The following is a 16846-nucleotide window of genomic DNA, read 5'->3' as shown; positions in this document are numbered from 1 at the left end:
GGCCAATTCTACTGTGACAAATCTGTTTACCAACAATATACAATTAACTATAAGACAAGTACAAGTCACTGCATGACATTTGTTATAATAATAATAATAATAATAATAATTACTGCCCTTATAATGTTCCCAAATTATTATTATGATTAATAACATCACTTTATTTCATATTTATTACCATTTCAATGATAATTTCCATCATTTTTCATAATTTTCTAAACACGCATTAGAATTTTTTAATATTTAATAATTAAATTAAAAGCCAGACTCCACTTATATTCTTGTTTTCATTATTAAAATTTTAAATGTTAAAAAATGTGTTGACACAAGCAATCGCGGCGCCCCTATAGCCATTGACTCACTTTGACCCTACCAACCCCATCGAAAGACTAACCTAAAGCGTGCAATCGTTTCATGGCATGCGTGCCTAGATTTAGTGCTTTTTTCAAAAAACCCTTTTCCGCCGGGACTACAGGGGACTGCAACGCAGCAGCTATGAAGATCTTCAGGGTCAAACACTTGGACAAAGAAATATGGAGGTATGTTTGTTTTGCGTAAAGAGAATTTTGTCGGAGTCGAGCTACAGGGTATGAAACTTCATGCAGAATCCGTATTTTGGTGGATATGCGATAGAAGTTGGATTAAATGCTCTCTTTCTTGGGCATTTCATGCATTTCTCATAGCATAAGGATTGGGTAGGATTAGAATGTACTTGTGGGTCTTTCTTTCATAACAGTTGTTCTTCTTGAGTAAATTTGATTCATTTATCATTGATACTGTTAGAATTGGATTATGAACAGGAGTGAGTGTTCTTAGAATGCAGTTGTAGTGGGTTTGCAAGCATTTTTGTGCACTACCAGAATTGATATTCTTCGGAGGTATTCATGGGCATTTCATATGTCCTAGCTCATATGAATTGGATACTCTCAGAACGCCCTTCTTTGTGTTTCATGCATTTCCTCAAGAATAACATTGGATAATTTTTTCAACACACATATGGGCATTTCATTTATTTGTCATGGCATTTGTAAATTTTAAAAAAGGTGCTTGCGTGGATTTCATTCAGTTCTCTTAGAATTAGGAGTGACAGTCCACGGGATGTCTTTGTTCATACAAGTTTGTGTTCTCCCAGAATGTATGAGTACTTCAATCATTTGCCAATTCGGATTGGATATTTTCAGAGGTTACTTGTTGGGACTTCATCATTTTTCATGACATTATAAGTGGGCGTTCTTGGAATTTACTTGGGCATATTTTATTGTGTGATCTTTAAAATGTACTTGTGGGTAGCTCTTTCAGTTGTGATACAAATATTGGACATTTTAAGTTCTTCTCAGTATGGGGTAGTCACATAGTATACGTTTGTGCATTTCATTTATATGTCGAGTATATGGGTTGGATGTTTGTAGCTTTTACTTGTGGGTATCTGATGTAATAGGGTTGGATGTTTTAGCTTTATCTTGTGGGTATCTCCTGGATTTGTTACATCAGATACTTTTGGGTATTGCGTGCATTTGATATGCCATAGGGCATAGAGTGTAGTTGCTAGCATGTCATTCTCTTGTCATACCATTAGGGTTGGATAATTTCAAGAGGTACCTCCAAGGTATTTGATTTAGTTGTTATAGCATTAAGATTGGGCTTTCTGGGAATGTACAAACACAAGTTTAATTGTATTTTTATTGGGTTTTAGACCCTCCACATGAGTTACTTGATAACTCCCATCGAGTAATATTTTATTGCTTCTTCAACATATGCTCTTGACAGAAGCATTGTGTTTTCGACATTTCACATGTTTGCAAGTAAATTGGAAGAAGGAAATATGCGGTGCGAACATGCGCAGGCCGAAAATGTGGTGTTTTTTTTGCCTCTGTTAATTTTTCTGGTGACTGCACCCAACCCGAGAGCAGAATATTTATTGTTGAGCTGCATTTTTTGGGTTTTGCATGCGACACAAACACTTTTCCTTCCTATGTTGCCACTTGCAGAGGGTATGGTCATGATTTTATTAAGTGCAGGGGCATTTATTGGCCCATTTCCTATCACTTCATGGATTAGATATGCATGAAAATCAGATTTTTTCATTTACTCTACTTGGGTTGTCACTTCCTCATGCAGAGTTCCTTCATTTCTGTTCGTGTGTTGTCATTTAATGATCAGATGTACACACAAAATCAGATTTTATCTGATTTTTTTCTTGACAGCAAGTCTGTAACCTAACTCCATTGTAGTTGGGGTTTGATCTCAACTGTTGTAATCTGAGTTATGTCCGATATCCTTAAAAGGCAGTCTTGTACATATTTTCTAGGTTCTTCTGTGTGAGTTCTTCTTTGGTTCATTACAACAATATTATGCTCTGGATTTGTAACTCCGTTTATGCCTTTCATGAATAGAAATCTTTGATTTACGTTATTTTGCTAGTCTAATATATTGTGCATTTTATTGCCTTGTCTGGATTATTTCTCTTCTATTTTGTCAAGTTCACATGTTATGTTTATCCTGCTCATGAATATTGTCTTGTGAACATGTTTCCCTGCAACATCTTATTAGTTCTTGCCAACATGTTGGAGTTAAGATTAGTGTATTTAGGTGCTTTATTCATGTATATTGCAGTCCTAGGCAGAGAGAGTAACCATGTTTCAATCTGGTGCATCACCCCCTTTCCCTTTCAACATTTTAGTTTCATGCATTGATTCTCTCTTTTCCCTCAAAGCAGTAGTTAGTTGTATCCTAATTGTAAGGAAGTTGGCCTTCTCCGGAGATTTAACCTCAAAGCACAAGTCCCACACTTAGAGGTTGTTTCTATGTTACACAAGGTTGGTTGAGGGTCATACCTCAAGCATGGGTGCGAACATTTGTGTCAACAATTCTCGGCATGAATTTATTACAGTGCAGTTTTCTGTAGCCAATTTCATGGGATATTTTACAGGAATGATACTTGAATGTTCAATGGCATAATGCATTGCTTTATGAGGTTTAACATGAATACCATTTGTGATTTTATGTATCTGTGTGATATTGATGCCATGATTGGGTAATCTATTATGGTACTTGGGTCATTATGTTTTTCAATCTCAGAAGTTACTTTCATGTGTATAGGTCTAGACTCAATTCCTGAACTCATTTGCAATTCAATTGCTGCACAACTGATCATATGTAATTGAATATTTTACTCAAAGGGCATTAGATCTTCTACATCTGAATGTATTTTTCTCTTGAGTTTAATATGGATGGCATTGGCTATGTTACCTGGGGTCACATTTCCATCCGTAAGCCCTGGGTTTCCGAAACTGTTCCTGTTTCGGGGACTTGGGGACAGTCGGAAACATTTCCAAGCTGTTCCCACTGAAGTGAGAAAATGAGAAACATGTCCCCGAAACTTTGGAAATGGTCAACGTGTTTCCAGCTGGTGTTGACAGTCCTGTGGATTCCATAGCTGTTTCCTGTCCATCCTGGGGACTGCTTGAAGTTTCCGATTCCAATTAAAATTTAATTAAAAAAGCATTAATAAATGGTGATTTTTTTCCAATTCACAAGCCCCATGCATTGGAAGTCATTAAGAATAATAATATAACATAACATATGTTGAAAGTTTTTGTTTTGGAAGTCATTACAAACTTAGCATTCAATTATGACTGAAAACTCAGACTTTTGTTCAATAAACCAGACTTGAAAATAATTGTAAATTAGACTTATGTTTGATATTCATATTGCAGAGATGGAAATTAATACTGCTGGGTTGAGGAATACTCAAATCATTTGCAGCTTTGATAATGCTCCAATAGCAGCAATAATCGCCCAAAAATACAAATTGTAGCTGATTACTGTCAGACTAGGTGGTTGCTACCTGGCTAGGAAAGATTTGACACAATAAATTTAATTCTACTATTAAAACCACAAGCAAGGGCTCTAAAGTTTAAACATATCTCCCATCTATGGTAGATTGATTCTCTATTTCGATGTCATTTTATGTTCCTATTCTTAAATGATGATTTGATTTGATGCTATGTTCTATGCTGATTTGATGAATGAAATTGATTATTTTAAATTATGTTGCTATGATGAAAGTGACAGTGTTATGTAATAACAAAATTCATGAATATATATATATGTGTGTGTGTGTGTGTGTGTGTGTCCCCTGCCGTCCCTTGCTCAGGCCAAAAGAAATCTGTCCTAGAAACCCATTTCCCTCTCCCCCCGTCCTAGAAACTCAGGGTAACATAGGGCATTGGTGATTTCATTTCAGCTGTATTTAGAATGATCTCAAAGGCTTAATGGTTGAAGGCATTTTCATGGAGATGTTTGATTTATGCTATTGATCGTTTAATGCTAGAAAGACATTTTTTATGTAGTTTACATGATATCTGTTAATCAACTAATGTGGGAAATTGATATTTTTAGGAAGTAGTCTTAATTGAAGTCTTTGGATGTGAATTGTGCATGTAGTGTGGGAAATTCTGGTATTCTTCCGTTTATTCTTCACTGTGGTTACCTCACCCAGAGAAACCAATCGGGCTGGGGGCATGCCACTGTTACACCAGATTGGTGAGGCCACAAAGAGATCATATGCACATTCACCATCAGCGACAGTGGTCCCTCTCTCCAGCGACAGGCTCAAACTTCTCCGCACACAAATAGTTATCCTTCGGTTCTAGGCTATTTTTTGATGATTATGAACTGTTAGTTGTTTCGCAGTCTTGTAGCCTCACTTGTGTAGTTTGTTTCTCTTTGTTTGCTTCTTGCTCTGTCTGTTTGCTTTTTCTCAGACACCGTTTGGTGGTCTTGCTGCCTTCTGGCCCCTGTTTGTATCTTCAATCACTTAGGCCCATTTGTGGTCTCTTGCTGGACATTAATAGTTTATCTTATATTATCTTATCTGTGCTGATATTAGTGGTATCAGATTTTAAATGAAGTTTTTTGCTTAATGGTATGAGTTGCTTAATGCTAGTTTTTTAAAATCTAATTTACACGAATTATCTAAGCATCCAAGGTGAAGTTCTTTTTTGTTTTGCATAAGTTTTGGACATTATTGGCATTGCATGTAAAATGGGGTATCGCACACCTGATATTGGGAGATAGTTTTTTGGGCTCTGTCTGCTTAATTTGTAATGCTGATATTGGTGGTGTTTGATATTAAAATTTTGGAAAGATTTTCATGGGTTATTCCAAACAGTAAATGCAGATCTGATTTTTATTTATCTTTGGTTTGTTTACAGTTTAAATTTAAAACAGGATATTGAAACCTGCACGAATGAGGATCACAACTAGAAAGTCTTCTCAGGGGTATAGCAAAGGTTTTTTGCCTTATGACCCTAGCATGGATTATGCACATATAGCCAGGAGAACAAGGTCAGCTCAGAAAGTGATTTGTCAACAGAGCCATAAAAAATCCGCGAAACAAGTAGATTTTATTGAGGTTCATGACAATGAAGGTGATAGTGGCATTACCATAATGTCTAAAGTTCACTTAAAGAAGAGCAATGTCCGCAGAACAAGGTCAGCTCAGGAAACAATATGCCAACTGGCTTCCAAAACTTTTCCTGTGACACAAGAAACAGTCTTCATGAATTTTCATGACATTGAAAGTGATGTTGTGAAACCTCTAACGCCTGAAGCTAAAGAAATCAAGACACAGAGGTCTGTTAGTGCTATGAACCAAAGAAAATCAGGTAGGCCTAGGAAGTGTGAAGAAGACAGCATTATCAAATGTGAAGGAGACTCACACTCAAGCATTTCAGGAAGTCGGATTAACCACATTAACAACAAGTCTCAAGATCGGCTAAAGGATCAACAAGCAGACATTATTGAGGTGTCTGACACTGGAAGTGATAGGGAAAAGCCTGTAATGTCAGCAAATAAGGAAATCAAGGTAGAGAGAACTGTTAGTCCCATGAAAAGAAAACGAGGTAGGCCTAGGAAATTTGAAAGAGATAAGGCTAGGAATTGTGAAATTGATCCACAGTTAAAGATTCCAGAAAGTGGAAAAAAGCGCATTAGTAAAAAGTCTCAAGATTGCCTGAAAAATCATAATAACTCAAACCATATTGCATGTGATCTTGAGAATTTGGTGAAGCTAGAGGTGCAGAAGCAGATAACAAAGTTATTTTGTGACAATGCAAAGACTGGGGTGCTTTTTCAGAAATCCAGAATGGAAAAATATAGTGCTTGTGAAGCTAGGAGAAGAAGGCCTCTTCAAATTTCAGACTCAGAAGATGAAGAGATGGAGACTCGTCCATTCTTAAATAAACAGAGGAACACATCAGATATTGAAAGCTTAGAAAAGTTAGTCACTAAAAATTGCATTGCAAATATTGGTGAGAACAACTATGGTTCCAACTCTAACATAAAGTTGGAAAAGGATGCTAAAGTAAATAATGGAAGCAATTCTAATATAAAGTTGGAAAAGGATGCTAAAATAAAAAATGGAAGCAACTCTAATATACAGTTGGAAAAGGATGCTAAAGTAAAAAATGGAAGCAATGCCAAAGAATATTTGAAAAATCGAAAGAATAGCAGAGTGTCAGCACCAGTTTTTGAGGAGAATGACCTGCTATTTAACGACCTCGTGTTGGATACTGAACAACAATCAGAATCACCTTCAAAACATGGTGATTTAGATGAAATGTGGAAGGCAATGGACAAGGCCTTAAAAGAGCAGGTATGTAATATTATTTTACTTCCAGGGGGAACTCTTGGCTAACAAAATAATCAATTTATATGGACATTTAAAAGAAGAACCTAAGATAACAGGTTTATAGATTTTTTTATTTCAAAAGTACATAAATCTTTCTTTTAAAAGCAAATTTGTCAACAAATGGTCTATGTGCCTCTGCTGCTTAGTATTTAATTAGCTTTTGTTATTGGCAAACTTTTGTGTGTGAGCACAGTTATATATTCATTGAATCTTGTATTTTTTTGATTGTAATAGGCAGTATTGTCGTGGACTGCAAATCAATTCATTTAATATATTACAATGTGTATCTTGGATGCTGTTCAGGATCCTATTGAAATGGATGGAAGCAGAAACCCCAAGATTGTTAACCGTGTGAAAGGTCGTGGAACAGAAATTAAGGAATACCCCAAGGTTGTTAATTGTGTGAAAGGTCACGGTACAAAAATTAAGGAATCCATAAATGGGAAAGGTGACACAAATGCTGATACAAGACAAAAGAAACGTAGCAGAGATTTGAAACCTGTTGTTAATGAGAAAACACAATTGCCTTTCTTGCATCTCTTATCAGAAATTGAGATAGAAGCAAACATACCACTGGCATTTGAGAATATATTTGAAAACCAGGAGAAATCACAAGAAGACAAAGATTTGGAGGAAATGTGGAAGGACATGGAGCTGGCCTTGAATGGGAAAACACTAAGTTCAGGCAGCAAGGTAAGTAATTTCGGTGTTCTTGAGGTGTGAGTTTCATTTCCAATGATCTTCTTTTTGACCAGAATCTGAATCAGTCAATAACTTCAATGCAATAGTCTCCCGCTTTTCACATAATAGCTTTGTCTTTGTGATTAGACATAAATCTGACTCAAGAAAATCAATTATATCTCTTGGTGCTAGCCTTATAAATTGTGTTGCAGATATCAATCTCAATTTGAACGCTTCTTGGTTAGAAAACCTAAAGTTATGCTTTAAGATTGATCTTTTTTAACAAGGATTTTGCCTTCTATGCTTGCAATATTTTCATTTTGTTGTACCAGGTGCTATCATAAAAGTTTGGAAGTCCTATGAGTAAAATGACTTTCATGTCCATGTTTGAAGTGTCTAATCATACAAACTGGATCTTCATGTTTATGCACATATATATGATGGATGGTTAACTGGCACACTAATGTTCCATGTAAATATCTTATCAGATCAACTGTAAAAATGCCGAGGACTTTCCTGAAGCCAAATTGGACATGTATGACATGTACTGCACGGAAGATCATATGTTTGTTTTAGATGAAGAAATAGGAATTATTTGCAAAATTTGCAAATTTGTAAGACAAGAAATAGATAGCATTTTACCTTCTATGGTAACTATTCTCATCCTGAAAGAAAGACAAATTGCTTTTTAATTGAATAATCAGAGAGATTATATCCAATATATTTCATTAAGTCTAAATTATATAAACCAGGGAAGCACAGCTTTAAGTAATAAAATTCTGTAAATCTTACTTGCGATTTTCTCCAATTTTGCAGTTTGTAAACACTGGAAGAAATGAAAGCAGAAAGGAGTATGTTCATGGAGAGGACTCGTCGTGTTCCCCAAACCTATACTTCGAAGACTACAGTATAAACTCTTCCGCTGAAAGTCATCCTCCAGAGAATTCTGTGTGGAATCTAATCCCAAGCTTAAAAGCAAACATGTATGCTCACCAACAAGACGCATTTGAATTTTTGTGGCGAAATATTGGAGGAGGTTTGATTCCAGAAAAGGTGAAGCTTCCTACATCAGATGAGGTGGGAGGTTGTGTTATTTCTCACGCTCCAGGCACAGGCAAAACATTTCTTGTTATAAGTTTTCTTAAGACATACCTGGAATTGTTTCCCAGATGCAGGCCTTTGATTATTGCTCCTAAAACAATGGTTTACCCTTGGGTTAGAGAGTTCAAGAAGTGGAGTGTTGACATTCCAGTTTTCTTGCTAAACAGATCAAAACCCTTTTGGGATGAAATTTGTTCAAACAGTGAATATGAAGAGATCATAAAACTGGCTAAGAGCAACCAGATTATGGGGAAAAAGTTAAAAAACTACAGGCGTTTGGTGATGCTACGTGAGTGGCACAGAAGAAAAAGTGTCCTTGTTATTAGCTATAAGCTTTTTGTACACCTAACTTGTGAGAAAAATGCAAGCCTACCTGAAGAGGCTAAATATATTCAAAAACTGCTTTTAGGGAGCCCAGGCCTGCTTGTTTTTGATGAAGGTCATCAAGCCCGAAATAGTAAATCAAATATATGGAATTCATTGAAAAAGCTTAAATCAAAACTACGCATTATACTGTCAGGAACGCTTTTTCAGAACAACTTTAGAGAGCTTTTCAACACGTTGTATCTGGTAAGACCAAATTTTGTCCATTGCTGCTTGGGTAAAAACTTGAACCTATCCTCAACACCTGGTCAAGTTACTGCTAACAGCAGCATGTACAGGCTAAGGAAGCTCTTCATGGATGAAATTGGGAATAAAATTCAGAATGGAAGCGAGAGTGGAAAAGAAGAATTTGATAGAACTCTTGCAAAATTTAGGTTAATGACTGATGATTTTGTTCATTGTTATGATGGGAAGATTCTTAACAGCTTACCCGGATTAAAGGATTTTACTGTAATTTTGAGAGCATCTTCTATACAGCAGTCTGTCTTAGATCAAATAACTGAAGCAAACAATCATGAGAGAGCCAGCAATTTTGAATTTGAAACTATGGTGTCTTGTGTGTCCATCCATCCATCACTCTGTAGGGATTTTGGTATGAAGAGGCTCTCTTCTGACATTGATGCGTCTACACTGGAAGCCATAAGGAAAGATCCTTATGAAGGTGTAAAAACCAGATTTGTTTTTGACCTTGTTAATTTATCCCAAGTAATGGAAGAAAAGGTGTTGCTATTCAGTCAGAACATACCACCTTTAGCTTTTCTGGTGGAGATTTTTGTGGCCCATTTTTCGTGGATTAAAGGGAAGGAAATTTTACAGCTAGATGGAACTGTTTCTTTGGATGAACGGCAATCAATTATCGATCAATTCAATGACCCAAAAGGGGAAGCCCGTGTTTTGTGTGCATCTATCAAGACATGTTCTGAGGGCATTACATTGACTGGGGCTTCAAGGGTAGTTTTCCTTGATCTAGTTTGGAACCCAGCCATAGTTAAGCAAGCTCTTAGTCGAGCATTCAGGCTGGGGCAAAAGAAGCAAGTGTATGTATATCGTCTCATCACATCAGGGACTATGGAGGAAGAGAAGTATCAAAGAACAGTCTGGAAAGATTGCTTGTCAACATTAGTTTTTGTTTCTCAAGGCACGGGAGAAGATATGGAGGCTAGTGGTGGAACGCAGACGATACGCTGTGAAGACAAAATCCTCGATAAACTTGTCGAATCAGACAAGGAAACAAAAACTTTTCATAGTATTTTTGAACACCGTCGTCTGAAAGGACAGAGAAATCCAAAGTCAGAGTACCCCCAGGGGTACCATAACTTAAAAGATAATTTCTTTAGTTATGCTGGTTAATGATTAACCATATTTCTTCAAGAAAACAGGCATTACACGTGACATGATATGCCCTTGTCTTGTTTTTCAATATGAACAAGATAGGAACAGTCAATTTGTAATCCTCTGATTTATCGTCGAATCCGACCCCGATATGTATTATAGATCTTCAAAGTGAATTTTTTTAATTTAAAATAGATCGATTAGTAGGAGACTCTCTACCATGATATAGCGTGCTCCGATTGTAATTTTCTTGTCCAATAGAGGCAGGACAACTACTTCAAGATTGGGGATCGGCAGGGCAGGGATGCAAAAACCTCACCCAATTTTTTTTTTTAACGTAACAAAATTGTTAAAAGATATTTCTACAAATAACATGGGATTGCTAAAATAGAAGGATTATAATTATAAATATGAGGAATGAGTTTATGATGGCATGTACTTGTTATAATTTTTTTAATAATTAGAAATTAGAATTTAAATACTGAATTTAATACTTTAATTATAATATTGTATAGTAATTTGAGAAAAAATTATATAAAAATTGATGATTAAAATTGATTGATAAAAAAATAGTTAAATGTAATTGGTGAAATTAATATGAAAAATCTATGTTACTTAGGATGATAGTATATGACCTAAATAAGATTTTTGACATAATCAAAAGTTAACTGATGTGTCATATTCTTGTTTTAGAAAATGAAAAACAAAAATATAGCTTTTTAACTTTGACCATCTAAACTTTGCATTTATAATTTTATTCTTATTTTTTAACAAATAATTAGATCTATTATTTATAGATGTAAGAAAATTCAATTAATTACAAATTATTTTAAGTGAGGTCAATGAGATGTACCACATATGTACACCAAATTTAAAAAATAATATACATATTTCTACTTAACTTGAAATGGTACAACATGAAGGAAAAATATATTTTGAGGAGTTGCAAAACAACAAATTATGATTGTTCAAACTTTGAAAAATATATTATTTGAAAAAAATAGTAATAGTTAATGTTTGTTAGCATAGAGTAGTTAAAAATTAAAATGAAAAATAGTATGTATTCATTAAAATTGATGACATTAATATTTTTTAACAATTTGATAATACGTGTTGAGTTTATATATTTATGTTAGTAATTTTTAATTATGAAAATAAAATATTTTTGATTTAAAAATTTTATCATGTCCAAAACTATATTAATGATCATGTTGAAAAATTAGTAAAGCTTAATAACTATAGAAAATCTAGCCCAAAAAATCAATAAGGAGGAAGCTTTCAATAAAAGGGGTCCTACAACACCAAATCAAATGAACCAATTATCATTGAGATAATAGCTTATATATAATATTATAATAATAAATTAATATATCAATTTTAGAAATATTTGATTAATTAAAAAATAATTCATTGTCATTGGTTGATTGATTTTAAACTAATTCGCTATGTGAAGTGAATGCAATAGTACTAGCCTACGACAAGTACAAAAAAGAAGATAAAATCAAACAAAAGACGTACTTGAATTAAACAACATGGATGAGGAACCATATATAGTTTGAATGTTTCCAAGGATGTGTGTCTTTTTTAAATCTTGAGTTATAATAGGGTAAGTAAATTGTCAGCTACGGGTGATAGGAATGGTTGATGAGGGATATAAGGAACTAAGATTGATGTAAGAGATTAAGATTTCAATTCTGGGATTTAAGAATTTGAAATGGATTTTGAGGATAATGAAGATTTATGTTTTGAGTCTAGATGGAGGAATATAGGATGTATTGGAGATACAAACATTTTAGAAAATGAGTTGTGTAGCCAAGGTCATAATAGCTAAGATTGTATTATATAAAGGGGTTTCAATATATAAAGGGTTCATGAATACCCTATCTTTTTCCTTGATAATTCATGCTCATTTTTTTTTTAGTAAAGTGATACTTGTAACTTTTGAAGCAAGATGCAAGTCCATTTTGAGGTGGATACATCAAGAAAGGATAAATATGATAAAGCCATAATAATCTTTTTGTATAATTTTCCCTTACAAGTTTCAAGTAGAGAAGGTGATCTAAACATTCAAGCACATTAGACAAGTCAACAAGCCTACTTAAGTGGGATTATCACTCTTGCATACACAAGAAATGATGGCCAAAATGTTCAACTATATGTTTTACAAGTTCAACTAGGTGATATCCTATATGTACCATAAGGGTACATTAAGGCCTAAATTTACATATGAAAGAGAATAATGCAAATGGTTGGAAGGAGATAGTAAACCAAATTTTTGTGTTCACTTTCCATAGGTACAAATTTCTTTGGGGCTTACCTAAGATTGACAAGATTTTACTTCCAACGGTCGCATCCTTTGGTTCACACCCACTATTTATACAATGTTGCAGGGCACTAACATCATCCCTTAGAGTGATCATTTCTCAAGGCAGGTCCCTAGAAAGAAAAAAACCAAGGCCCTTTATTATTGTTTGCAAGAATTTTCTTAAAGCAAAAAATGAAAACGCCAAGATTTAGAAGCTCAATTGATGGCACAAACCAGAGAGACAAAATGATATGATCATATGATTGATTCAGTATTGATCAATAATCAAAACAATAATGGATAAGATGCCCCTTGATATTTGGATGTGTGCACTGTAGATGTGCCTAAACATATAGACAATACATGATAACTAGGAGTGATGCTGATGATAACCTATCAACTAGACAAGGTGCAATCACATGTCCACCATAGGTGAATCATCCTTTAGTGTGCAATGAAAGGATGATAATGCAATAAGAACTCAAAGGTGGATCTCACAAACAAAGAGGTGTGAGATAACAACTAGTACAAGTGGATTTCACCTACACCATGTGCTACAATAAAATGCAAATTCCTATGTGTCTACATAACAACTAATATGAAAATGCATTATCCTAAGTAAACTTAAGTAAAGTATAATTAGTAATACTTAATTGCACCAACATTGTCCACTCAAGCTTCTACAAAGGATGCAAGAAGAGAACATACATAGGGAACCCTTGGGGATTAAAAGTAAAAGGGGTTAATTTTAAACCAAAGACCATATGTGTAAGATTAATTTTAAGACCTTTTTAAATATGTAGAAGACATACTAAACAAGTTGAAATTGAGCAAGACAATATCCTATGATGATAAAGACAAGAAGTGTGATCACTTGTCAAAATGTACACAAGGGTTTGGAATGATAACAACTTGATCAAACACTTCCCAAAATTGATTTATGTCCCTTTGATCAACTATGAGTCTTGAGATATCAAATGCACAAGATTGAAGAAACACAAGTGCAAAAACATAACTTGCGAAACTTCAACTAGATAAAAAAGTGTTAGAAGCAAAAGCATCAGGAGATGAAGCAACAATGTAGGAAGAAGTCATATATGCACAAGAATATTGAAAACTACCAAAAAAATAGTTAAAATGTAAAAGATAAAAGTATATATGCAGGTCTGAATAGAAAATGTCTAGTTTTGCTGACTTTGATGATTCTAGACTTGCAACTCACAAAAACATGTCTAAAAATAAGAAAAATGATTATTAAAGAGATAAGATTCCCACTAGGCATGCTAAAATGATGATAGTGGAAATTGACTACCTAAAATGTGAACCCTTTAAGCCCAACCATAAGCCCTAGGTGCACAAAGTAAACTAACATAATCTAATAGAGCACTTTCTTTAGAATGCAAAAGATACAAAATAAAACTAAAACAAGCATACCATGCACTCAAGAGACACTTTAACCCATTTTCCTCCTATCTTCCAAGATTGTGTGTTTTAAATGTTGGTGCTCTAAAATTTGTTAGCATGTGCATAAGAGGCTATGAGAGAATGGAGATTCATTGATTTTTGTAAACCTATGCAAGCTATATTATGAAAGCAATGATATTAATATGATAATATTTATGAAGACAACATGATAGATTGAGCTTTAGAAGATCAAAATAGAAAAAGCTCCTAAGATTTTTCATTAGGACAAGAATTAGGGTAGAATAAGATCATTAGATTCAAATTAAAGGAGAAAGTTTTATTTTATAGAAGACACATAAAAATAAAGGGTTAGAACTAAGAGGTACTAGGTAAGTGGGGATTGAAGAGTAGGTGAAAAATCATTGAGAGTAAAGGAGATTGAGGCATTATGAAATGAGTGAATGAGATAGAGTGGTAAGTAAGAAATATTGACTTAAAAAAATATTTAGGTGTACCATCATAAATTGTAAGCACCTAATATTTGTGCAATTTCATTATTATTTAGTAGCCACCTTAGTGTGTTGTTAATGGATGACTTTGTGTGACACTTAATGGAAACCTAATTCAAATATAAGTTCTCTATCATTTCAATCTTGTTTAAAATCGAGGTAAGCTCTTATTTCCAACTATGCTCCTCTATTTTTTCTTCCATTCAAATAATTTATTTCATCACCTAGGCCCTATGTTAGTATTTGTTGCCTTCACATTTTGTCCCAACCTCAAAATCAATTGTACCTTGCAATCTAGCATCCCGTAATTATCTAGGCATGTAGTCCTAATTTGAGCTCTAATTGGGTGGGTAATACCTTAGACGTTGTGTCCTTAGGAACATAACACATAAGGCATTGTGTTCCCCAATGATTAGGTTGAAATCAAAGCCAAGGTCATGTATCTATGACTTAGTGGGATATTTAGATTTATGGTCAATGTGCTTGAGTTTTAAACCTTGATATGTTGCCAAAGGTATATCTCTCCTCATTTTGGTATCTCTTATCAACCACGATCAAGACATTCGTCAAGTTTAAGATTTAAAGGAAAGCATCCAAGTGCTCAAGATCTATACATTGTTTCTTATGCGTTTAAGGTGCTCTTCTCCATGGATCAAGATTATTTCCCTCATTGAAGGTCAGGAAAGGAGTTTTCTATCAAGGAGATACACACATCTACATTCATCCAAGCCTTCTTTCTTATTCTTAATCAACACATCCATCATACAAGGTTGTCTTTCATGATATTCTTTGGGGTTTGTGTTAAATCAAATTTATTTCATCAATTTATTTGTTAACATTCAAATAAGCATTTGCATCTTTGAAGTATGACATTCTATTTTCCAAATAAAGTCTTTTCTATATGACATCACACTTTCATTTCCTTTATTTTATTTCAAGGTTGATTCAAATCAAGGGTTTTATTTAGGCAAACCCCTCATCCAAACCTATTTATTATTTTTCTATGGGTAGGTATAAGTATTGTAGCTATTGAGACTAATCTAGAAATTACAAAACCTATTAGAGTGACCGTGAAAATTTTGTCCAAATTCATGGGAACATAAAATAAAATAAAAAAATTGTTGCTAAGAACATAATGCCCATTTTATTTTGTACCTTGGAAAATCACATCAAATTCAAACTACAGGTTGGTACATTCTTCTAGATCTAGTTTCAAGTCATTAAAATGTATCTAGTTTTAGTCAGTCAGTATTTATGAATCTCACCCATTCTCCTTATTTAGACTTCTATTTCATATCATCATATTATCATCATCATTCCAATATCATTAAAAGTGAAGGATGTTGCACTCTCTTAGCATTTGATTCCTACTTGAGCCTAGTGGACCATCTTCCTTCCAAGTGTGCATTAGGAAAAGGGAAATAGTCTATATTGCATACCTTTTCTTATTGTACATTTTGGTCAACCTGACTTTTAACATTTGTTTTCTTTATTTGGTGTTAGAACTCCTTTGTATACTTAGACTTAATACATTTTATCCTTGGATCTAATTTGGGTAGCTTTTATGGAGCTTACTAAGCCTGATTGATGTGTGATAATTTATGTTGTTACATTTTTCCTTCTCTTTATCAACCATATGGAGGGAATACACTTCCTTACAATTAACTATAATGTTTATATTCCTTCAAGGTGTTCTTGCATATGGTATTATGAAACTTTCAAATATTTTTCTTCCTTATAAGACATGTTTTTAATTAGTATTCCATGTATTTTTCTCATTCAAATTCTAGCAAAATGAATAGAATTATTGACTATATAAGGGTTTTTTTTTAATGAACCTAAAAATAACATTAGCATAAACTACCTTAGTCCTAATCCAATGGTATCTAATATTGACCAAACAAATAGAGAAAAAAATCCTAATGATCCTATATTAGTGAGATCTAAACCCTCTTATTCTAAACCTACCTATTCCTTCATTTTTCTTCCCTAAGTAAAATATTAAGAGTCAAGTCATCCTTCTTAAAGTTGCCAGTCTTTTAACTTTTCCTTTTCGGTCTATTAGAACTAATGTAGCAATTGGAACTTTGTTCCTTCCTTTTAGTATTCCCTCTTTATCCTTTAATTGGTCTTGTCATGAAAATGTCAGGTCTTCTCAAAATGTCATCAAGTTGATGTCTTTCATGTTTCAAAGTCATGCAATGTATCCTATGGTTGATGTCAGAAGTATGGTTGAGATTTGACTGTAAATGGAACTAGTAAGCAAATGCAGAAAAGCTCCTTAGATAAAGACACAAAGTAAACAAAGAAAAAGTGAAACCTAGTTCCAAAAAAATGCATTGGAATGTGACAAGTGAAGTGGAATTCTCCAATACAAGGGAAAGAAAAATAATCTCTGGAAGGTGTGGCTCATACAAAGAAAGAAGTGACTTGAGC

General features: G+C 34.0%; 1 protein-coding gene across 2 annotated transcripts; it reads left to right on the top strand.

The window, feature by feature from the left end:
* The first annotated feature begins 308 nt into the window (after positions 1-308).
* Positions 309-10626, top strand: LOC149544881 (SNF2 domain-containing protein CLASSY 4-like). Of its 2 annotated transcripts, XM_089795438.1 has the most exons (6): positions 382-539; positions 801-878; positions 5217-6658; positions 6998-7387; positions 7864-8025; positions 8192-10626. In XM_089795438.1, the coding sequence occupies exons 3-6, from the start codon at positions 5252-5254 to the stop codon at positions 10208-10210; spliced, it is 3978 nt and encodes a 1325-aa protein (XP_089651564.1). In that variant the 5' UTR covers positions 382-539; positions 801-878; positions 5217-5251; the 3' UTR covers positions 10211-10626. The 2 variants fall into 2 exon arrangements, with proteins under 2 accessions (XP_089651563.1, XP_089651564.1); XM_089795437.1 differs by lacking the exon at positions 801-878 and having other exon boundaries at positions 309-539.
* Positions 10627-16846: the final 6220 nt, after the last annotated feature.

The sequence above is a fragment of the Cupressus sempervirens genome, chromosome 8 (genome assembly GCF_028749045.1).
Source record: "Cupressus sempervirens isolate cs-2001-9-10 chromosome 8, ASM2874904v1, whole genome shotgun sequence".
In the NCBI taxonomy this organism is placed as follows: domain Eukaryota; kingdom Viridiplantae; phylum Streptophyta; class Pinopsida; order Cupressales; family Cupressaceae; genus Cupressus; species Cupressus sempervirens.
This window is presented reverse-complemented; position numbering and strand designations above follow the sequence as displayed.